Here is a 23,532-nt window from a genome sequence, read left to right as displayed (position 1 = left end):
AAACCTAATGGACATCCTATTCCCCAAGTATACTTTTATGGACACATTTCACCCTGTTATTAATAACACAAATGGTGCAGTCAGATGAAAATAAAAACATTGATTTTATTAAATCAATAAAATAACAATCCCAGATTGCCAGCAAATATTTTAAAGTAAACCAAAGAAACTGCACAACCAAACCCAAAGCAGGGGTGAGAAGGCTGTGCAAAACACACAAACTACAGAAAGAATGACAAAACATGAAACATTTAAATATTTACAGAACAAACAAGACTAACAAATGCAGTGCGCTAAGAGTAGTAATAACTTAGTGGGTTTAGCATTGTGTTGCAATGCAGGTGAACGTTGCATGTCTGAATATGTCAAATGTTTTCTCAAGTGCAAGAACTAACAACTTATCAGCTGTCCCATTTCTTTTCATTTAAATTTTGAGACGCCCCAAATGTATTTCCTGCTAAAAGTATTAGTACTGCATGAAACATTTGATTAAAAGCAATGTAATTTACTTGGCTCCCCTCTCAGGTTAGTGATGACAAGAACAATGAAAGTTATGTGGATGAATAAGAACATAGGTCATTCTCATCATTGCAGCAACTTAGTTCTTGTCCCCCCCTTTACTGTAGATCTGGGGCTCTCAAATATACTCAAATTCTCCATCTCTGCCACATTAAATGGAATACTAATTATCTTTTTTTGTTAGGGGTACATGCTAAAACACAATTTTGACCCTAATAAAACACAAGCTCAGATAATAGCACTTCTAACATAATGAAAACAGTCCAATAACCTTTGTTCGAAAAACCAACAAATGTATAAAATGTGCTTGTGAAACAAAGGCATTCGAAAACAAGGTGCTCACTTCACACATTCTTCTTGTCAGTTCGATTCAATTGATTGACTTTTCTAACCACACAAATGAATGACCCGTAAACTATTGCAGCTGACAACTAGGCTATTCATCAACTGAATCTTGTCCATTGGTTTAGGTCACTATCAAATAGAATGACAATATTCCCAAGTTACTCTTTCAAAGGCTACAACTCTGTAATTACTGGACAGACAAACTGCTTATCTCTGTCACCTTACAAGAAAACCAACCAACTTAATGTTAATGACAGTAAAGATGGGTGCATTTGATTAGTAATTAACAGGCGACACTTCCACAGGGCTGCAGTTCATGCAGTAGTTCCTGCAAAGATGGCCTATCACAAATCAGTATTGTGAGTTTCCCTGTCCTGCAACGTGGTTACAGGCACAACACACAGTGTGTGATGCAATAAGGGCAGGGAGTAGACCTAAGATGATATGAAGCAAGACCTCTAACCTATCTTATTCTGGAGAGTATGAGAAATTGTGGAAAACTAAAACAAAATGACCAGAAGAGCTCATCCTTAAACCTGCGGCAGAGGGATAGCCAGAGACACTGCACGATGCATACAGCCAAGCTTTAGAAGGGCAAATTACAGTGCTATGTATAGATATACAGAAGCTGGTACATTTGTTATGCAGTGTGTGCCTTCTTCCTCAGCGTCCCATCTCCTACACCCGTCATGCTCCACCATCATGGCTAGCCCAAGAATACTCTCCAAGCCTCTCTTTTTTTGTGTTCCAGTGTTCTAGTTCTATGTCAAAGAGACTCAAAGTCAATGACATTGGCCAATCAAAAACGGTGGTGTTTGTAATACAAACACATTTTGAATGAGTGCAGTGTCAAGACTACCTAGACATTTGCCCAGAAAACAAGTGAAGTAAACCATACAAATTTGGTTATTATCGGCGGTATAAGATAATGGTATCCCAGATGATGGACTTGCTTTTTATCTCAAGTTTCTCTTGGCTTTCCTCTTCTACTTACTCCAGAAACACTCCACCAATTACGTCAAGGCCCAAGCAAGAAATCTGGTTTAACAATCTGTTCGACGCTGACTAACGATGGGCTGGAATTTACACCCCATTTCATGTTGACTAAATGTTTGTTTTTCTTCAACTCCACTTCACTTGATACCAGTCCCTTCACTTCATAACATTATTTATCAACTTCCTCTTCACTGGGCTGGTGCCATAGGATCCAGAGAATCCTTTCAACCCCTTATTTTCCTTGTTTATTCCTTTTTCCCCACCTAAACAATAAATTCAGTACTCAAATGAAGAACCGCTTCAAAGTCGTTTTCCAGAGAAAACGCAGGAACCAAAAAAGAAAAGGGAAAAAATACCTAATGCAGGAAGAGTAGTCAACAATGCTATGTTTCTCTTCACAAGAATCTTCTTAAAGAAAAAAAGACCTCTTGCGTCTGCAGAAATCGTTCTTAGTGATTTTAGCAAAATTAAAGAAAGGGCAGCAGCTTCCTCCTCACTTCTTTTTGTCCTTTTGTTTCTTGTCGGGCTTACGGGTCTGCTGATCTGTCATGTTGCGGGGCATGATCAGAACGCTGCCGTCAGCGCTATACTGGAGCGAGTACTCGCTGGGGGGGTAGGGCCGGCCCTCCTCATCCCGAAGCTGGGTGAACACTTCCTGGTAGAGGCTTTGCACTTTCTGCTTCATCTGACGGATGGAGCGAATAAACTCCATCTTCTCCTTCAGAAGTCGTGCCTTGTCACGATGCATGTCGTGCACCCCTTGCTCAAGGTTGATGATGGTATCCAGCTTGCGCTTCCGGCAGTTCTGGGCCGCCATCTTGTTCTTGCCACGTCTACGAATGTCGCGAACGAGGGCCAGTTGGGCCTCGCTCAGATGGTGCTTGGACAGAAGCTCGTTGAACTCCTCTACAGGCAGATTGATGATCTTCTCATTTGAGAAGGGGATCTTCATGGCCCGAGCCCGGCGCTCGTCGCGACTCGACTGTTTGTCCAGGAAGTCCTGTTGGGGCTGAAGCTTCGACTGCTTCTCGCGGCCCATTTTCTTGCCAGTGGGAATCGGTAGCTCTGGGTGTTCATCTAATGAGGAAGACAGTGGTAAATTGTAAGTGTGATTGTGGTTGATGTTGTCAAGCTGAGGGAGCCCATGGAACTGGGAAGGGTCTTGATAGCTCATGCGGCAGAGCTTGTTGAATTCGGGTTGGTAGCCCCCCACAGCACCTTCTGGTTCCACGGTGACTGACTCAGAGTCAGTGCTGTATCCCACAGCCCCTTCCTCTGAGAAGGTGGCAGAGGTGGAGGAGGAGGAGGCGGCAGAGGAGCAGGAGGTCTCAGAGCTGCTCGGGGAGACCGGGCTGTGACTGGAGTCCAGGGAGAGGCCTGAGTCTGAGTCGAGTTCATCCTCCAACTGAGAGGCCTGGGCCTGGTTGAAGCCCTCCTCCATCGCCAGGTCCAGCAGGCTGATCTCATCCAGCATTGACTCCTCCAGCAGACTGCTGAAGGGGTCAGGCAACACTGGGGTCGAAGTGATGTTGTTGGTGCTGTTTAGAGGCGGTGGGAGAAAGAGTCCAGTCAGGTTGGTGGCTCCGAATGTAGAGTTGACGCTGGAGGAGTTGGAGCTGGAGGACATTCTAAGCAAGGGAGGGCGTGGGGTGCTAGTGCCATCAATCTCTGGATTGAAAAGCGTGGGAAAATCCTGGCTGCAGCTAGGGAGGGAGGCCTGGTGAAGGCTGACATCTTGGTGGATAAGGGTGGAGGAACGAGTAAGTCCAAAGCTTTCAACCGAGCCTGACTCAGTTGTGCTGCCACTGGTATTAGCACTGTTGGAAGTAGTGCTGAGGAAGGAGTTCTCAGAGGTGTTGTTAACCTCCATTTCCTTCAAAGAGGAAAAACCTGGTTAGAGAACATCTAACAACAAAAAAATATATTTATTGGGAGAACCAGTTGTGATTAAAGCACAAGTACAAACCTGTAGTTCCATGATAGCCATGATGTCTTGCCACTGCTGCTCCAGGTCCAACTGGGGCACAGGCTGGGGCAACGGGGGAGGCAGTGGCAGCCCCTGAGATGTGGATGGAGCTTCTTCATTGGCCACTGCAAGCTCAGCAGTGACTACAGGGGCTACAAACTGATAACAGATGTTTACCTTAAAAATGATCTCACAAACATGTTGAGATTATAATAGACCATAAAGGCAATCTACCTTTTGTAATATCATGGTTTGTTTACATTTATTTAAATGAAGACATTTCTGTCTCCTGAGACAGCTTGCAAATGTCTTTACCTCAGGAGATTCTTCTCCGAAAGGGAAGGTGGCCTCAAGCAGCCTCAGGCATTCCTGCAGAGACAGTGAAGTCTGAGAGCCAAGGCCTGTGAGCTGAGGGGGAGGGGTAGACAGCACAGAGGTCACTCCCTTAACTATCAACTGCAGTGGACACAGGATCATGAAAAACACAATCTGTGCCCTTAGCTACCTGCTCCGGTATGCTCTCCCCTGTCTCTCCATCCACAGGCTGAGCCTCTTGAAGGTTCACTCCGTTCCTCCAGCTCTCCTGTGCCTCTGTCCCTTCCTTCTTCTCCTCTGGGCTGGGTTTCTCCGCCTCGCTCTCCTTCTGGCGGCTGCTGTAGTTGAACACTTCCCGTCCTGCGCCAAGGTCGATATCCTGTCGCCACAGGATGTCAATCAAATCAATGTCCTGAAAAAGACATGTCAGATGAGAAAGATGTCAGGACTACAAAGAGCCCTCTTGATTGAGTTGTACACCATCTTGTCTTACACAACTTCATTCTAAATCAAAAGCACTTCAAGGAGAGAGAACTACTTGACTGTGGTGCAATAGTCAAAAGATGGCTTCAGCTGTGATACGGTTGGCTTTACATTTTGATATTTTCATCCTCAGATAGGTCAACACGTGGCGATATACATAAGATTTAAACTTCAGATCATGTAACTTGAAGCTAAGCACACGGATTCAACCGTAGCCACTTAATTACCATAAAAGCATGTGATTCCACTCCAGTGGGAGACTCTGTTCATTCTAGAGCTTTAACAATGGCTTAGTGTTTGGCCCAAAACCACACTGCGTCTTGAGTGGTGGTCCTGTGACTATTAGGGGAAAGGATGATTCTAATGTAGGAAAAAGGACTTTATAATAATGCAGATTACACAATGCCAGAAATAACTTCCATTTGATTACAATTGTGTTTTATCAAGGTTCAGACATACAATGGGTCTCTGATAGACAGCTAAATACAGTAAGCTCCTAGTAATATATCCCTGTACATTACAATAGACGTGCTGTGCCTCAGCTTGCCCTAGTCTTGTGATACTGAGTAGAGGTGAGATCATTGCATGCTTTCTTACCTCTTTGGTGAGGTCAGCGTTGCCCTCCCTGTTGCCCTGCTCCTGGCTGTCCTCGGGGGCCACAGCTCCCAGGGTTCGGTCCTCTCCACTCAGATTGTAGGTGGACTCAGGCGCTCCGCCGCCCCCCCTCATGGCCGGGGCTTCGGAGTTGTTCACGTCCTCCAGGCCGGTCCCATTGTCCAGGGTGATGCTGGGGCTGGGCTGGCTGGCGGCAGACACCACAGTCTCAGGGTCGCGGTGCACCAGCCACGTGCTCAGTTCTGGACTGGGCACTGACAGGCGATCTAGCTGGCGCACCTGGTTCAGCAGCCGGCGGGTGGTAAAGAACTGGTCGAGGTCCACACTCTTGGGATGGATGCCATACCCGTCCAGCGTGTTGCGGAGGTTGTGGAACTGCGTCTGGGTGTAGGCCGAGCTGGGGCCTAGGATGATCTCTCGCAATGGGGGCAGTTGATTGCTCAGGTAGGTGTCCAGGTCTACCCGCACCCCAATGAGACTCAGGAGGATGGTGAACTGAATCAGGCCCTCTGTGAAGTACTTTTTCAGGTAAAGCATTTCTTTACAAAGGAACAAAAAGTGAAAGTAAAAAAAATAAGTAAAAAATAAATAGAAACAACGGAAAACTTGAGTTCCACAATAGTTGATATTGAGATAAACTGATAAAGAATGAAAGTATGAAAATTGAAGATATGACAGAAGTGAAGAGCGACTTTTGGAGTTGGCCTATGATGTGAATAGAATGTAGAGGGTTTCTGTGGTCTTGTATGGGAGTCCAATATCAGTCAAAGGCTGAACTGTTTTCTAGGTCAGGTTTTGGTCTTCCCCATTAGTAAGTCCTCCCATATCTGCACAGAGAGAGAGAGAGAGAGAGAGATCAAGGACAAATTATACCTCCTTCTCTTGGTGTTGATGCCTTTAAAATGTAATGACAAGATAAAAAAAAAAATATTACTTGTTGAGTAAATAAGTTTAGGTCAACCTGAGCCTGTGTTCTACCATCAAATTTCACTTAGTCACAGAAAAAAAGATTACATTACATAATGTCAAAAGAATATGTCATAACAGCTGCAGAATGAATCAAACATTGTTCATGCCAAATGAAATGTGAGTATGGCCTTATATGTTGAAACAAACAGGCTTGTCAACCACACATGATTTAAGATGACCAAATGCACTGATAAAAACAACATGAATAGCCAAATAAAATGCACACTGAACTCATAAGCATAAACCAATCATATGCACTGCCAGTGCAGAGGCAATAAATGAGATAACAAACAGTCTCACATTCCACATATTTCTATGGGAGAGAACAATTAGAACCCTACTTCTTAGCAGCAAACCATCACATCTCCACTTTCTATAGCAGTGGTTTTCAAATCTCCCCCTGGGGACCCCACACCTGATTCCAGATGTCAACTAATCATAAAACCCTTGACTAGGTGAATCAGGGGAGCTTGTTCATGACTACAACTAAATTGTGAACTGGGGTCCCAGTGGAAAGGTTTAATGGCCACTGTCTCTAGAGGACACACTGTACCTCAACCCCAATTTAAGATGAAGACCAATTAGACAAGCCAACCTGACAATGCAGAACAAGTGAAATGGATCACCCAGGCCAGTGCAGGAATAGATAGTTGTGAAGGTGAAAGAGGGAGGGTCTCTTGGTTCAGTAGCTACGCTTCCTGACACCCATCCCTTGCAGTCTCCCTCTCATCCATTTTCTTTTCAAGATCTCCAGCTTACCGATGTATACAAAATAACATTAAATTAATATCAATGAAAACGATGCATCAGTTTATACATCAATAGTGTTTAAAAGTAGGCAACCTAACAAAATCATAGCTAGCATCCAACGGTATTTATCGTCCAGACTCCAGTGGGAAGTGTTGATAGCGCTCACTTCCGCTATCAAGCAACCTCCCTAGCAACAAGTGGCGCAGTGACAACAGACAGGCTGGTGAACCATTAACAAAACAAGGATACAAGCACAACATGGGATCCTCACAAATTTTTGCCAATGGGTAAAGATTGGGGCGGGATGTTGATGTGACAGCAACGGGGAAAGAGAAATTGCTAAAATGTAACGTTAGTTAGCTAGCTAACGTAACGGTTACAATGTATTTTAAACTATGTTTTGTATTGCCACTCAAATAAATGTAGACACAAGAAGCAGATAATCCATCTGCTAACTTTAAGTCGCTTGTCAAAAAACACAAGCACAATTAGCTACAAGCTAACGCAATCTAACGTTCTGTAGCTAGCTAACAAAGCTAGTTGGCTAGCTAGCTAAAACCTATTTTATACTTACGCGTGAAGATTTTATACATTTGCCTGTATGCCCACAAGTCGGCCAACTTCTATAACCATTATCTGAATCCAGAAGAGTTCTCTCATATGTGTTATAAGCATTACCCAAAGTCATTATCCACCCTTTCCCCCCATTGAATGGCCCACCATGACTTGCAATATTTCAAATTTTCTAGCTAGCAGCAGCGCGTCTGACGCCAAAACAAGGCTTCCCACAGAGCATGCGTAGAATATTCTAGGGCGCATGTTTTCATCACCGCAGTGAAAATCACCGAATTTAATCCCTGGCTTCACAAATCAATGATTAACTTTAGTTAGACTGAAAAAAAGTCAACTTCATGTCATATTATATATTTAAAATAGAAATTGAATACAACAATCAGCCCTTTCTATACAATGAGTCGATTTTTGTGGGCTAAACGTCAAACTCGTTTGAGAAATAGGATAGGGCTAGGCCTATTAATTATATAATAATTCACACAGAAAGTAAACAACTGGTTTCACAATTATGCATAGGATATTATGCCTGTGTAACAGCATGTGCTTTATATCATGTTTATTTCTTTACATTTTTATTTTACTTTCTATTATTTTCATCCTCTTATTTTAATCCCCAAACTGCTGGATGATCCAGGAGATAAGAGATACAACTTCCAACATAACTTCTTAAGAATGCCTGAAAAATTGCTCAGAAATATATAACTTTTGATTGAAACGTATAATTTTTGTAGTTAAGGGTTCACTTGCACTTCAAGTCATAGGCCCATTTTTTTAAATGAACCTTTATTTAACTAGGCAAATTAGTTAAGAACAAATTCTTATTTACAATGACAGCCTAGGAACAGTGGGTTAACTGCCTTGTTCAGGGGCAGAACTACAAAGCTACCTGACACCGCTCATAGTCATATGGCTCATTCATTACACGTTATATCACAGCTTTTCCCACAGAAACCACGTCATAGGGACAAATTCTTGTGTGAGCTTTTGTGTGTAGGCCTAAATACACACTTGTTCCTATAATCTGTGTTAATAATTCCATGGTATATCTGCATAGGGTAGGTTTACCCCTAGAGGTTTTCCATTATCTGAATCAGAAGCACCATTTATTTGTCAAGTACATTTACACACAACTCAGAATTTTACTTGGTGATACCTGTATGTTGCTGCTAGTGGTAGACAACATTTAGAGACATAATACAGACAGCGGAATTTAAACAAAGTCTGCATACTACTAGGTAGAGTGAGCATAGAGCTATAAGAGAATGAACAGTCAAATCAAATCAAATCAAATTTTATTTGTCACATACACATGGTTAGCAGATGTTAATGCGAGTGTAGCGAAATGCTTGTGCTTCTAGTTCCGACAATGCAGTAATAACCAACAAGTAATCTAACCTAACAATTCCACAACTACTACCTTATACACACAAGTGTAAAGGGATAAAGAATATGTACATAAAGATATATGAATGAGTGATGGTACAGAATGGCATAGGCAAGATGCAGTAGATGGTATAGGGTACAGTATATACATATGAGATGAGTAATGTAGGGTATGTAAACATAAAGTGGCATAGTTTAAAGTGGCTAGTGATACATGTATTACATAAAGATGGCAAGATGCAGTAGATGATATAGAGTACAGTATATACATATACATATGAGATGAGTAATGTAGGGTATGTAAACATTATATTAAGTGGCATTGTTTAAAGTGGCTAGTGGTACATCATGGTTCTGTCAGTAACTCCTACGGTCCCCCGTGAGAATCGAACCAACAACCCTGGCGATGCAAGCGCCATGCTCTACCAACTGAGCCAGACGTGACCGCAGATGTCGTAATGCAATATAGATGACGTCTGTAACATGTTTGACTATGACTGTTTTTTGTAAAATCTGCATTTTGTATTATTGTATCATTGTGGAGTGACACGTAAATACATGTTTCTAACTCTACTGTCTGTATGTCTTTACAGTGTCTGCCATGTATCCTGCTATCGTGTCCAACTATCACTCTGAGTGCCCCATCCCAAGTTCTGCGATACACTTAGACTCAGAGTCTGAGGCAGTCAGTGCATAACATAACTTTGGTAATATCAAGGCTCAGGAGAAGACCCAGATGCAGACAGTTTCGAAGTAACAAAAGTTTATTACAGAAACAGGGGGCAGGCAAACGACAGGTCAAGGGCAGGCAGAGGTCAGTAGTCCAGAGCAGAGTCCGAAATGTACAGAATGGCAGGCAGGCAGAGGCCAGTAATCCAGGGTGGTGTGACAAGGTACAGAACGGCAGGCAGGCTCAGGGTCAGGACAGCAGAATGGTCAAAACCCGGGATAGCTAGAAAACAGGAACTAGAGCAAGACAGGAACATGTGAAAAACGCTGGAAGGCTAGACAAAACAAAATGAACTGGCAACAGACAAACAGAGAACACAGGTATAAGTACACTGGGGATAATGTGGAAGATGGCGACACCTGGAGGAGGGTGGAGACAAGCACAAAGACAGGTGAAACAGATCAGGGTGTGACAGGTAGGGGTTAACCCAACAGCGAGGTAGTGGAACAGGAAGAGCAGTCCAGGAGTGTCCAACTTGGTTGAATAACCTAATCTTCATCTCCACACCATCTCCAATTTATGAAGTGTATTGGGATAAATCATACTTTCATAGGTTTTGTTACTCAAAGAGACCGCCAGTTAATTTCCACAGAGACAAAATCGGTATTTGAGTAAAGGATCATGGATTTTTGTGAGTGATCATGATGGATGGATGCCACCAGATGGCAAGAGAGCACATTTAAGCAGGCAAAACATCCACTGTTTAATTAACCTTTTTTGACAATTTATTAAAAGTTTAATTAAGATTGGATTGATACATATCCAGGATGTGGACAAAAAGTTGTTGAAAAATATTATTTTTTATCACAGTTATCAACTTCAATTTGGCTTGTAGACATTACTCAAGTGCATCATGATGTGTCATTAAATCTATTTTTGGAGAGCATATATGCTCTTTGTATTTTGTGGCACATACAGTAAAGCCATTGTAATACACTATGAATACATATTTCTCTTAGTCTTTTCTGTGAATGTAATGGTCTTTTTCTAAACTATCAATCGACCAGTATTTCAAAGAATGCATCTTCTTTTCAAGAAAATATGTTTATGAACTATCAATTTGTAGCAAATTAACTGAAACTGTGACGAATTTCTCAGTTACATCACCACACAAGCTTATCATCTCTCAACAAAAGTATTGCCTTGACTGTTTAATGCAATGCATGCATGCATCACAAAAAGTATGCTTTGATAGTGTCAATAATTATAATAGAAAGTAAAAGGAATGAAAATACTCTTCCAATTCTTATTGGTAAAATTAAAAGTAATTTTCTGATTATCATCACCCCAAAGTGACGTATTAGGTAGTAAAAGGTACAATGTAACTTTGAGAGGGATACAAATCATTATCGAATCATTCACGGCTACAACGTAACAGTGCCACGTTACGCCTCAGTGTATAAAATCCTCACTCCCTCTCTCTGTTTAGGCGATTCTCAGTATGGGGATTGGGCATCAAAGGGGATGTCTTCGCACGATGGTTCTGGAGTAGAAGAACGACAGCAAGCGTCCCCTCCTGCGTTACCCTCCACCGTTTACCCAGGACACTTTCACTTATCAGTATTCCCCAATATTTTGAACACGTGCAGTATGCTGGGCACAGTTTTTCTGCAAGGCAATTAATGGAATAGAAATATGAGAAGGAAATCAAAGGCGAAACGAGTCCTTGACTACGAAAGTGAAGGAGATGAAGACGGGGTTCAAAAAGTAGATGTAAGCTTTGTAAGAGTAGCCTATTGCCATAAAATGTTTTGATCTTAAAATATCAACAACTGCTGTGAGTTTGAATAAACGCGTTTTAACTTAATCATGCCATAACTGTCTAACAGCATGGGGTGCAGAAAAGAAGAAAACAGATGTATCTTGATAAAGAGAAAGTCGACGAAAATTCTTCATCCTCAGCCGGCTTCCAGAAGTGGATAAGGGTTTGTTACTTATACAGTTACATACTGTATATCTTGAAACATGTCTATTCTATAATAAATGCACCACCAAGAATGGCAAATGTTGTTGTTAGCTGTGATTTGACCAATGGACACTAGGCTTGGGGTGCAAGCATGGAGAACAACGGGGTTAAACATGGTACTAAAGGAACTGCTTCTCCATTGAACAAAAGGCAGCTCTTTTTTGGACTGTGTGTAGTGTGCATTTATATGTTTTGTTACTTTATGTCACAACTTCAAAGCAGTCATTTTTATGTTGTCCTGTTATTAAGGGTATCTCATGAAATAGGCTATGAAAGTTACTTGTCAATGTCTTATTTCAGAGAAAGTTCGTAATGGTAATAAAATAGTTAAAACTTTGGATGATAACTGTATACAAACTTTGAAATCCTATTTTTTACAGGCTTTTGAGCTGGGCAATCCTAACTTGTATCACCTGAGGGACAGCAATTCCAATTCAGAGGTATGCCTGTACACACACACAACCCACTCCTTCTGTACAGGTGTGGACAATTTGTGATGTGATGTTATCTTGAACATTCCTTCCAATACCCAACATCCAATTCTGATTTTGCATTGTCATTGCAGGAGTCAGAGTTTCTGCAGTCATACTCAAAGATGAAACTCATTCCTATGGTGATTTGCATGCAAAGAGAGATGGAAAGCTTGAAAGACCAAATTCAGTGCCTTACAGGTGAGGAGATTAAAATGAATGAATGAAATCCTCTTGAAACTTTACACATTTGATCCAGAGTGAAGTTAAATGTTTAGGACATGTTGTGTGGATGACTCGACAGCTTGTGGAGAGCTGTCCAGAAACCTTAAAGCCCTGATTGAAAAGACCCAGAGGTGGTCGAATGAGGACAGCAAGACGTCTGTCCAAGCATCACGTCCTAGCCTAACTGTAGGACTTGTCAGTGGAGATGCCATGACCCCAGATTTACTGGCCTGCCCAACTGGGATGAATGGGCAGTGGGAGAAACAGGGGGCCTTACCCCAGAAACTACACAGGCACCATAGGGATGGACTCTTCACTGAGGTACAGATAAACCACTATACAAATTTTTGGGTCATGTTCAAGAGGCACGAAATGGGATACAACATTTAAATAAATGGATGAGGTACTACCTGGGCTGGACCTACCAGAAATAATGCTTATTTTCATCTTCCCATTGGAATATTTGGTGTAAAAAAAAAAAACTTGACCTACACCCACACCCTTCCTCTTTTGAACTGGTTGTCAGTCTCCAAGTCTTATATATACACATCTTATTTTGTCCTCAGTTCATTACCCCAGAGCTGTTGGAACGGTGCAACACTGGCACTACAGCTCAGAAACTGACCAATGACCTGTTGCGAGGGCTGTATGAGAGGGACTGCCTAGCCTCCCACTCCATCTCAGGGCTGGTGTACAACAAGAGGTCTCAGACCAAACCTGCTCTCCCTACTGAGGAGGTCCAGGCCATACTGAGTAAGCAGCCTTTCCCTCAACATACCTTATTGGGAGACATAATAAAGACAGCACAGAACACTGAGGTTCAGTGCAAAATGCATTATTAGGCTAATGTTTATTTGATTATTGTTTGAAAAAGATAGTTGGAATGTCTTAAATAAATATCTACAATCGTTGTAGCCTTTGGTTTTTCTTGCGTAATAACTGTATTGTCACTGTTTCCTAACTGTTCCCGACCTAGTTTTCTAACCTTCAACCACCTCTATGAATTGACGTACATGAGAGAAAAAACACGTGTTATGCACAACTGTAATAATTTCTGTTTAAGGGAGTTCCGCACGCAAATGTACATTTCATGTGACTATTTCCACAGGGACAGTTCAGTATTTTTTTCCTGGAAAGACAGATGCGGAAATTAAAGGGTATATCCGGCAGAAACTGCAGAACGAGGCGAAGAGGCTGAGGAAGAAGCCTCCACTGTTGGGTAATATGGATTCCAGCTTTGACCTCCCCTGTCCCAGAACAAGTATTGTTAACATGGATTTTGTCGAGGATCAAAGGTGAAATATCTGATTATGGATAATTGACAAATGCATGGAGGTAATATTTAACTTTTTTTTTTTTTTTTTTTACTTCAATGAACCATGTTCGACTGCTGACGTTAGGGAGAGGTTGAGATTTGAATAGGTGATCATGCAGAACGCAAGTTTGTCCTCAGTTCAGTCAAACATGAATTCAAACTTTGCATTCACCCTGACCTCTGGTTGCTGTAGATCTAGATAAAGCATAATACTGTAGCATATGTGAACTTTATGTCCCGATAATAAATAAATGCCAATTGTTTTTGTATTTTTAAGATATTCATTTGCAAAAGATTGGACCTTGCAAAATCAATGATGAACAAGTGTTAGCATATTCTCAATGCCTTTGAAAATTAACTGTATGATGAGCCCCATGATGTGTTAATGTTTTTTTTTTGCAATGACAACCTGATAAATGACTGGATTGAACAAAATAGGTATCTGGCAATTTGCAGTTTTCCATTATACTGCATCATCAATAAAAGACATAAGAAAATATATTTAGTATATTTTAAAGAGGGTATGTATGTGCATAGACAATGCCAGCAGAGAAAGCTGGTGAGATGAGAGGCAATCAATGACCAAGAGTGACAACAGCAGGGGACACTGGGCCAGTTGCCTTGGCAACCCTAGTCTTTTGGGCTACAAAGGCCCAACATCTGTCCACTCCACTGCTAGAATTATCAGTATGCTTATAATACATTCAAATCAAATCAGATGTTATTTGTCACATGCTAAGTAAACAACAGGTGTAGACTAACAGTGAAATGCTTATGGGCCCTTCCCAACAATGCAGAGAGAAAGAAAAGATCAATAGAAAAGTCCTAACACGTAATAATAAAGGTAATAATATACACACGATAACTTTGCTATATACATGGGGTACCAGTAAATCAAATCTAATTTTATTAGTCACATGCAGCGAATACAACAGGTATAGACTACAGTGAAATGCTTACTTACGAGCCCCTAACCAACAATGCAGTTTAAAAAACAATACAGATAAGAATAAGAAATAAAAGTAACAAGTAATTTAAGAGCAGCAGTAAAATAACAATAGCGAGACTATATACAGGGGGTACCGATACAGAGTCAATGTGCGGGGGCACCAGTTAGTTGAGGTTATATGTACATGTAGGTGGAGTTATTAAAGTGACTATGCATAGATGATAACAGAGAGTAGCAGCGCTGTGAAAGTGGGGGGGCAATGCAAATAGTCTGGGTAGCCATTTGATTAAGTGTTTTTATGGCTTGGGGTAAAAGCTGTTTAGAAGCCTCTTGGACCTAGACTTGGTGCTCCGGTACCGCTTGCCGTGCGGTAGCAGAGAGAACAGTCTATGACTAGGGTGGCTGGACTCTTTGACAATTTTTAGGGCCTTCCTCTGACACCGCCTGGTATGGAGGTCCTGGATGGCAGGAAGCTTGGCCCCAGTGAGGTATTGGGCCGTTCGCACTACCCTCTGTAGTACCTTGCGGTCGGAGGCCGAGCAGTGATGCAACCAGTCAGGATGCTCTCGAAGGTGCAGCTGTAGAACCTTTTGAGGATCTGAGGACCCATGCCAAATCTTTTCAGTCTTCTGAGGGGGAATAGGTTTTGTCGTGCCCTCTTCACGGTTTGTAAGATGGCACCGGAGAAGAAGGCAAACGTTTTACTTGCCCCCAACCGATTGTGTTTTTTTGTTTGTTTATTTGCGTTGTTTGTAACTTATTTTTTAAACTTTATTTGTACATAATGTTGCCGCTACCGTCTCTTATGACCGAAAATAACTTCTGGACATCAGGACTGCGATTACTCAACACGGACTGGCAAAATCATTTTTTTCCTTTCCTTCCTTTAATGAGTCTGTCGAGGCCGATGCAAACGATATACTGCTTTCTTGGGAACAGGCCCAGATCCCCATGATTTGCGTGAAGAGGAGGCGGAGAAAAAGGGGCCGAAGGGCGGGCTGCCTTCTGAGAATTTGTAGGCGATCAAATAAACCCCCACTTCCTTCCATTCTGCTAGCAAACGTGCAATCTTTGGACAATAAAATAGATGACCTACGCGGAAGATTAAACTACCAACGGGACATTCAAAACTGTAATATCTTATGCTTTACGGAGATGTGGCTGAACGACGACACTATCAACATACTGCTAGCTGGTTATACGCTGCACCGGCAGGATAGAACAGCGGCTTCTGGTAAGTCAAGGGGCGGCGGACTATGTATTTTTGTAAATAGCAGCTGGTGCACGATATCTAAGGAAGTCTCGAGCTATTGCTCGCCTGAGGTAGATTATCTCATGATAAACTGTAGACCACACTACCTACCTAGAGAGTTTATCTGTATTTTTCGTAGCTGTTTTACATACCACCACCGTCAGAGGCTGGCACTAAGACAGCATTAAATGAGCTGTATTCTGCCACAAGCGAACAAGAAAACGCTTACCCAGAGGTGGCACTCTTAGTAGCCGGGTACTTTAATGCAGGGAAACTTAAATCCGTTCAACCAAATTTCTATCAGCATGTTAAATGTGCAACCAGAGGAAAAAAACTCTGGACCACCTTTACTCCACACTCAGAGACACATACAAAGCTCTCCCTTGCCCTCCATTTGGCAAATCTGACCATAATTCTATCCTCCTGATTCCTGCTTACAAGCAAACATTAAAACAGGAAGCACCAGTGACTAGATCAATAAGAAAGTGGTCAGATGAAGCAGATGCTAAGCTACAGGACTGTTTTGCTAGCACAGACTGGAATATGTTCTGTGTTTCCTCCGATGGCATTGAGGAGTACACCACATCAGTCATTGGCTTCATCAATAAGTGCATCGATGATGCCGTCCCCACAGTGACCGTATGTACATACCCCAACCAGAAGCCATGGATTACAGGCAACATCTGCACTGAGCTAAAGGCTAGAGCTGCCGCTTTCAAAGAGTGGGACTCGGAAGCTTATAAGAAATCCTGCTATGCCCTCAGACGAACCATCAAACAGGCAAAGCGTCAATACAGGACTAAGATCGAATCGTACCACACCAGCTCTGACGCTTGTCGGATGTGGCAGGGCTTGCAAACCATTATAGACTACAAAGGGAAGCACAGCCGAGAGCTGCCCAGTGACACGAGCCTACCAGACGAGCTAAACAACTTCTATGCTCGCTTCGAGGCAAATAACACTGAAACATGCATGAGAGCACCAGCTGTTCTGGAAGACTGTGTGATTGCGCTCTTCGCAGCCGAGGTGAGTAAGACCTTTAAACCGGTCAACATTGGCAAGGCCACAGGGCCAAACGGATTACAAGGATGTGTACTGCGGGCATGCGCTGACCAACTGGCTTCAATTACATTTTCAACCTCTCCCTGTCCGAGTCTGTAATACCAACATGTTTTAAGCAGACCACCATAGTGCCCAAGAACGCTAAGGTAACCTGCCTAAACGACTACCGACCAGTAGCACTCACTTCTGTAGCCATGAAGTGCTTCGAAAAGGCTGGTCGTGGCTCACATCAACACCCTTGTCCCAGACACCCTAGACCCACTCCAATTTGCATACCGCCCCAACAGATCCACAGATGATGCAATCTCTATTGCACTCCACACTGCCCTTTCCCACCTGGACAAAAGGGACGCCTATGTGAGAATGCTATTCATTGACTGCAGCTCAGCATTCAACACCATAGTGCCCCCATCAATAAGCTAAGGACCCTGGGACTAAACACCTCCCTCTGCAACTGGATTCTGGACTTCCTGACGGGCCGCCCCCAAGCGGTAAGGGTAGGTAGCAACACATCCGCCACGCTGATCCTCAACACAGGGGCCCCTCAGGGGTGCGTGCTCAGTCCCCTCCTGTACTCCTTGTTCACTCATGACTGCACGGCCAGGCACGACTCCAACACCAGCATTAAGTTTGCAGATGACACAACAGTGGTAGGCCTGACCACCGACAACGACGAGACAGCCTATAGGGAGGAGGTAAGAGACCTGGCCGTGTGGTGCCAGGACAACAACCTCTCCCTCAACGTGATCAAGACAAAGGAGATGATTGTGGACTACAGGAAAAAGAGGACCGAGCACGCCCCCATTCTCATCGACGGGGCTGCAGTGGAGCAGGTTGAGAGCTTCAAGTTCCTTGGTGTCCACATCACCAACAAACTAACATGGTCCAAGCACACCAAGACAGTACCGAGTCGGTGTGCAGGGGTATGAGGAAACTGAGGTATGTACATATAACTAGGAATAAAGTAACTAGGCAACAGGATAGATAATAAACAGCAGCAGCGTGTGAGGAGTCAAAAAAAGCTTGTGGAAAAGGGCCAATGTAGATAGCCAAATAGCTACACGGACTAACTATGCTGAACAAAAATAGAAGGCAGGGAGCTCGACCCCAGTGATGTAATGGGCAGCACACACTACCCTCTGTCGTGCCTTGCGGTCAGATGCCAAGCAGTTGCCTTACCAAGTGGTGATGCAGTCAGTCAATATGTTCTCAATGGTCCAGCTGTAGATGCCAAATATTTTCAGCCTCCAGAGGGGGAAGAGGCGTTGTCGTGCCCTCTTCACGACTGTGTTGGTGTGTGTGGATCATGAAAGATCTTTAGTGAACTTGAAACTATCGTCCCGCTCCACTACAGCCCCGTCGTTTCGAATGGGGGCGTGCTGAATCCTCCGTTTCCTGTAGTACACGATCAGCTCCTTTGTCTTTCTGACATTGAGGTTGTTGTCCTGGCACCATACTGCCAGGTCTTTGACCTCCTCCCTATAGGCTGTTTCATTGTTGTCGGTGACCAGGCCTACCACCGTCGTGTCGTAAGCAAACTTAATGGTGTTGGGAGTCGTGCGTGGCCACGTGGAGGATATGTTATTTCCTACCGTCATCACCTGGGGGCGGCCCGTCAGGAAGTCCAGCATCCAGTTGCAGCGGGAGGTTTTCAGTCCCAGGGTCCTTAACATTGTTTTGGAGGCAGATTAAAATTGATTTCTATAAAATAATCAAACTTGACTAGCTAACTAATGAGAAACTTCTAACATATTTCCATGAAATTGAGATATTGTTCTAATGTTGGATTGGTTTGATAAATGTTAAATTCTCATCTCCATTGGATTTTTCTGGGGAACTGTACACCCTGCTTATCACCACCATCATCATCTAGGGTATTTGCATGACAATAACATGCATCGATATTGGGATACAGTGCAGATCATTTCAACAATACTGACTCAGCCTCAGCGTTATCCATAAGTGGTTTTCTTTGTCTGTGTGATATCAAAAGAAACCCCTCTAAGGCAGCTTCACAGAATAATGTGTTATTAGTCCCATGTAAACCATCTACTCTCCTTTCCCTCCCTTTTATCCATCTGTTGAGATTCAATGATACTGGCCATTAGCCTCTCAATCTTGCGATCATCATGAGGCTTTGGGAGTGTGATTATGCAGCTAGCAGCCCAGGGGTGAAAAGGAGATCACAACATGTTAGAATCTTAGGCTGCAGTAACAAAGAGCTCAAGGAGAAGGCTGAGGTTTAGATCAAGAATTGTGTAACGGTAGGGGGAGTTGACATTGTGCGTCTCATTCAAGTGCATTATGTGTATACTCACTCCCGACCTTGTTCTTATTTCTGTTTCACATCTACTATCTATATTGCCTAGCAACATTAGGAGCGGTTTAAAAACAGGTACAACAATGTCAGTATATTATTTGAAGAGTTGTTTACAGCAGATAATGAAAAAAGTATTCATAACAACACACCTTTACATCAAATCAAACATTTATTTTTTCTAGGGAGCTACGACGATGATACAAATCTGGGTGAACTACAACAGCTACACATTGACTCCCATTAGGTTGACAGGCCGGTTGTTGTAGCGTTTTGAAATGTCCGCTTCGATCTGTAAAACACAACACAAGTAAGTCACAGGTCAGGTGGGTCCCACACTTGCCTGTCGTCATTGTAATCTACCAGACAGAAACATACGAGAGAGAGACAGATGGACAGTACCAGTTTGTGGAGTTGGTGGGTGCGCTGAGCCAGGAGGTCGATGCGGGGCTCCAGGGTGGCCTGCTCTTCCAGAGCTTCCTGTCTCTTCTCGGCCAGTGTGGCCCGCTTCAGCACGAGGATGTCTGCCTGCTTCAGCTTCTGCCTCAGGACCTCCGAGACACGCTCCACGTACCTGGGACACACACACCGCCTCAGCATGGGGAGTTCCCCTGAATACCCTTTACAAGGAACCAGCTAATGGCAATACTGGTTGTTGTAGAGGTCTGAGAAGATGATAGAGATGACTACTGATGAAGCTGACAGTTGTAGTGTTGTGGCGAAGACTCACCGTGGCGAGGCCTGGATCATGAAGAGGTGCTGCATCCGTAGGTTGGTCAGCCGTTGCAGCAGGTGGCGCACCTCAGCCAGCATCTCCTGGATGCGCTGGCAGGTCTGCCCCTGGATGATGGAGGGGGCCAGCTGGAACTGACACATGGCCACCACATTGCCCTCCTCTCCCATCTCACTCAGCCGCTGGGCCAGGAATACCTCCAACTGCCCAACACACAACCACACTGGCTCAGTCTGCGCTCTCATCTCCAGTTAGTAAACAATGGTGCGCTAAGAGCAACTCGTACATTGCAATCTTACGACGGAAAAAGGTAATACTACGCACTTCAATACCACGCATTTCAAAGCATAATCTGATAAATGCACAATTACAGTGAGACTGGCTTGTCAAAATCTTTCCATAGAGTTGTCATACAACACCAGAGGGTTGTGCATTAGAGCCGGATGGTTACCTACCTCCATCAGCTCGTCGATGTACTGGCTGCGGGTCTGTGGGGTCTCCAATATAGACAGAGCATCCTCCCCCCTGGCCACACCATCAGGACCTGGTCACACGACCATAGTTTATGGTTACATTTCATATTCTTAATGTGCTGCTACCATGCGGAAGATACATTGCGCAGTAGAATTTATGAAACGTTTTTTTTTTGTCTACAGCTACAGGTATAAAAAGGTAAGAATACTCACAGTCCGTGCCCATATCTAAGATCTCAATTTCTATAGGGGTTTCACTCTCTCCCCAATCAATGACACCTGCATCTGTGCCCTATGGGGAACAAAAACACATAAAGAGATAAAAGGCATCTTATGGATGCCTTATGTGCCTCAAGCCACAAAGAGGATTAGAAAGTAAGTAAGAAAATAGAAAGTAAGATTCATGGCAAACACTAAAATGTTCATACAGAAATGTATGAAGAACAAAATGTATGTTCTCTTAACTCTTACCTCAGAGCCAGGCTCCAGGCTGATGCCCCAGTCCACTCCTCCATCCTCCACCGTGATCACATCCTGTGTCCCTTCTGCCCCTGTCCCACACCCCAGGTCACCCCAGTCAATCTGAATGGACATAGAGATACAGACACACACCGTCAGCATGACGTCTTACTATAACAATGAATTGTGTGTGAATTTAAAGTTAAGAGGATATTTTCAAATGCCCTAAAAGTATTTCACACTAGTTTCAAGATGCAGCCCGGACACTCTCATCTTTTAGACCAACTTATAATGATAGAGATTGTGTAAGATCAACAAACCGTTTCCTCTGTGACCGTATCAGGGGGCGCCTCCTCCATTACAGGCCTCTCGATGACCGCTGGTGCTTTTCCAGTTCGCCACTCATAGAACGTGGGGTTACCTCTCTTTTGGGCAAAAGTCAGCATGGGCAGCACTGGCTCATCCCTGTGGCAGGACGACAAACTCTTACTCAACAACTGATGCCATTCAAAAAGACGTACCCAGCAAGGCCCTGTGTTTTCCACAGAACCTGGAAGGGTTTCACACTCACCAGTCACAGAGAAAGTTTGTGAAGGCTGTGTAAAGTTGGATTTGCTCCTCTAGCTTGGCGTCCCTCCCCACTTCCCCAAGAGTCGTTGGTAGATCCTTCACCAGAGCCTGCAGCTCCCGAGCCACATTTTCCCCCTGGGAGAGAAATAAATTGTGTCAGCCAGGCACAGGGAAAGTGTACCATTTTAAATACAGAATATCACACTGTACCCTTGCCTTGAGGTATGGATCAGTGTACCTATGCATCAGCGTAACACTGTGCATATGCTGTACCTCTGTTTTCACCACATGCATACCACAGCGTTTCACTCTGTGTGTCCTCACCATGATGCCGTACTGCTTGCAGCCTGCGTAGAAGCGCTCCCTCAGGTCCGCAGCAGAGCTCTGGCACTCAGTCTCTCTCCGGCTCAACTCCTGCTGAAGCTGCTGGGCCTTGGCTACCTGCTTCCTCAGGGCCGGACCCTCATAGCTCACAGTGCGGCTCAACAAGCTGGCCACCTCCGCTGCGTCACACAACAGGGAAGAGTCAATACTCAGTCACACTCAAGTCTCACCAGTCTATATTCCAATCTTAGTTCATACATCCTCCATCAGTGTTCCTCCATCCCGGGTCTTGAGCATGGACCCACAGGGTGCTAAGGCTTTAATTCCGACGCAGTGTTACGAAAAAACTAAATTCCACTAAACTACAAATCATTCAACCCTTGATTAGCTGAAAAGCCTGCACACCCTGTGGATCCCCACGACCAGGATAGAGGGCCACTATTTAATCTCACACTTACCCAAGTTAACATAGTCTGCCTCATAGGTGGGCCACTATTTCATCTCATACTTACCCAAGTAAACATTGTCTGCCTCATAGAGGGACACTATTTCTTGCCAGTCCTGCAGCAACAAAACAGAGAACACTGGTTTGTAGATGGCTACTTGGGGGATAAACGATGACAAAAACAACTGTCAGACATTGTATGTCACTTCACCTTCATCCTCTGAGAGGAGTATCTGCCAAAGACGTTTTTGGAAGAGGCCTCAGTCCCCCTCAGGATGTCCACTATCCTCAAGCAGTGGAAGTAGTGGATGTCTGCAATAACAAAGGACAGCACTATTATATTTTGGTATGTCAACGGCAAGTACCAGACATTTGCGTTTATCTGAATAGTGGCTGTGGAGCAGTCAGGAGAGTGAGGGACTTACAGGACCCTGAGAGAAGCTCCTTGATCTCCTCGTTCTCTGGCATGTCCTGCATCGCAGCGTTGATCTTCTCCCGGATGCTCATTACAGCACTCTGCCATTTCAGACTGCAGTGTCGTCGGTCCACCAGCCAGTCTACAGGAGATAGCTGGTCAATGTACCACTACAGAAATCCAAAGACTCGTAGAAAAATGTCCCATTCATTACTATATCCAATCTTACCTAAAAGCTTACTAGTCTGTATGTCAATAGGAAGATTTTGAAGATTCTGTTGAGAGGATGAGGTTAAATGTTAGCCTAATAACGTTACTTGAACAACTGCATTTGAGAAAGGAGAATTGTAGCTCCTAAATTATCACGTGAACAGTGGTAGCATAGGAAAGGTCAAAGTGAAAGTCTAGATATAAACAAGCGCATATGGATGGAAAGGAGTGCTTTTGACAATCTGTGGGACATTGACATCTAGATAGCTTGTTATCAATATATGGATAGATATATATAGTAGCGGGTTGGTGTAAATTACTAACACTACCGTGCACGAATTAATCTGCGAGAACAAGATAATGGAGAGCAATTCATCAAAATATTTACTGATCGACAGTTCAGCAGAAGTATCTAGAGACCATGCAGGCCAATCTGAACAGTCTTCAAACCAGCTGTTCAAGCCATTGTTCTGAAGAAAAACAACATATATGCATACATGTACCTCCATCGCCTCTTCAACTGTTCATGGAATTGTTGGATTTGTATTATTCTTGGCACATTGCAGTTATATTTCTGCGACTTCTTCAAGTTAATCCGCTATTCCACTATTTACACCCAAAACGACACGTTACCAGACGAAGGACCAATAGAAAAACGTGATGGTAGGAAAGCGAACTCTCATAAACCAATGGAATTGTACCA

The 23,532-nt window shown here is 43.6% G+C and overlaps 3 protein-coding genes across 5 annotated transcripts; 1 reads left to right on the top strand and 2 right to left on the bottom strand.

The window, feature by feature from the left end:
* Positions 1 to 85: 85 nt before the first annotated feature.
* nfe2l1b (nfe2 like bZIP transcription factor 1b) lies at positions 86 to 7,751 on the bottom strand. Of its 2 annotated transcripts, none has more exons than XM_071391963.1 (6): positions 7,533 to 7,751; positions 5,222 to 6,066; positions 4,332 to 4,553; positions 4,142 to 4,234; positions 3,827 to 3,985; positions 86 to 3,733 (listed from the first exon to the last, which is right to left on the bottom strand). In XM_071391963.1, exons 2-6 carry the CDS (start codon positions 5,774 to 5,776, stop codon positions 2,354 to 2,356), a joined length of 2,409 nt encoding a protein of 802 aa, XP_071248064.1. In that variant the 5' UTR covers positions 5,777 to 6,066; positions 7,533 to 7,751; the 3' UTR covers positions 86 to 2,353. The 2 variants fall into 2 exon arrangements, with proteins under 2 accessions (XP_071248064.1, XP_071248065.1); XM_071391964.1 differs by lacking the exon at positions 7,533 to 7,751 and adding an exon at positions 6,804 to 7,230.
* Positions 7,752 to 11,071: 3,320 nt separating this feature from the next.
* On the top strand, positions 11,072 to 13,887 carry LOC139570250 (BEN domain-containing protein 6). Of its 2 annotated transcripts, none has more exons than XM_071391962.1 (7): positions 11,072 to 11,357; positions 11,474 to 11,569; positions 11,991 to 12,050; positions 12,176 to 12,281; positions 12,385 to 12,626; positions 12,872 to 13,058; positions 13,414 to 13,887. In XM_071391962.1, the coding sequence occupies exons 1-7, from the start codon at positions 11,280 to 11,282 to the stop codon at positions 13,602 to 13,604; spliced, it is 960 nt and encodes a 319-aa protein (XP_071248063.1). In that variant the 5' UTR covers positions 11,072 to 11,279; the 3' UTR covers positions 13,605 to 13,887. The 2 variants fall into 2 exon arrangements, with proteins under 2 accessions (XP_071248063.1, XP_071248062.1); XM_071391961.1 differs by having other exon boundaries at positions 11,141 to 11,366.
* Positions 13,888 to 19,353: 5,466 nt separating this feature from the next.
* On the bottom strand, positions 19,354 to 23,475 carry cdk5rap3 (CDK5 regulatory subunit associated protein 3). The gene is made up of 14 exons (XM_071391959.1): positions 23,333 to 23,475; positions 22,849 to 22,894; positions 22,630 to 22,761; positions 22,416 to 22,516; positions 22,272 to 22,320; positions 21,760 to 21,938; positions 21,437 to 21,570; positions 21,186 to 21,330; positions 20,878 to 20,988; positions 20,620 to 20,698; positions 20,389 to 20,477; positions 19,931 to 20,136; positions 19,603 to 19,774; positions 19,354 to 19,492 (listed from the first exon to the last, which is right to left on the bottom strand). The coding sequence occupies exons 1-14, from the start codon at positions 23,336 to 23,338 to the stop codon at positions 19,427 to 19,429; spliced, it is 1,515 nt and encodes a 504-aa protein (XP_071248060.1). The 5' UTR covers positions 23,339 to 23,475; the 3' UTR covers positions 19,354 to 19,426.
* Between the last annotated feature and the right edge of the window lie 57 nt (positions 23,476 to 23,532).

This window comes from Salvelinus alpinus, chromosome 3, assembly GCF_045679555.1.
Source record: "Salvelinus alpinus chromosome 3, SLU_Salpinus.1, whole genome shotgun sequence".
Classification (NCBI taxonomy): Eukaryota; Metazoa; Chordata; class Actinopteri; order Salmoniformes; family Salmonidae; genus Salvelinus; species Salvelinus alpinus.
Note: the sequence above shows the minus strand (reverse complement) of the source record. Positions and strands in the feature narration are given on the sequence as shown.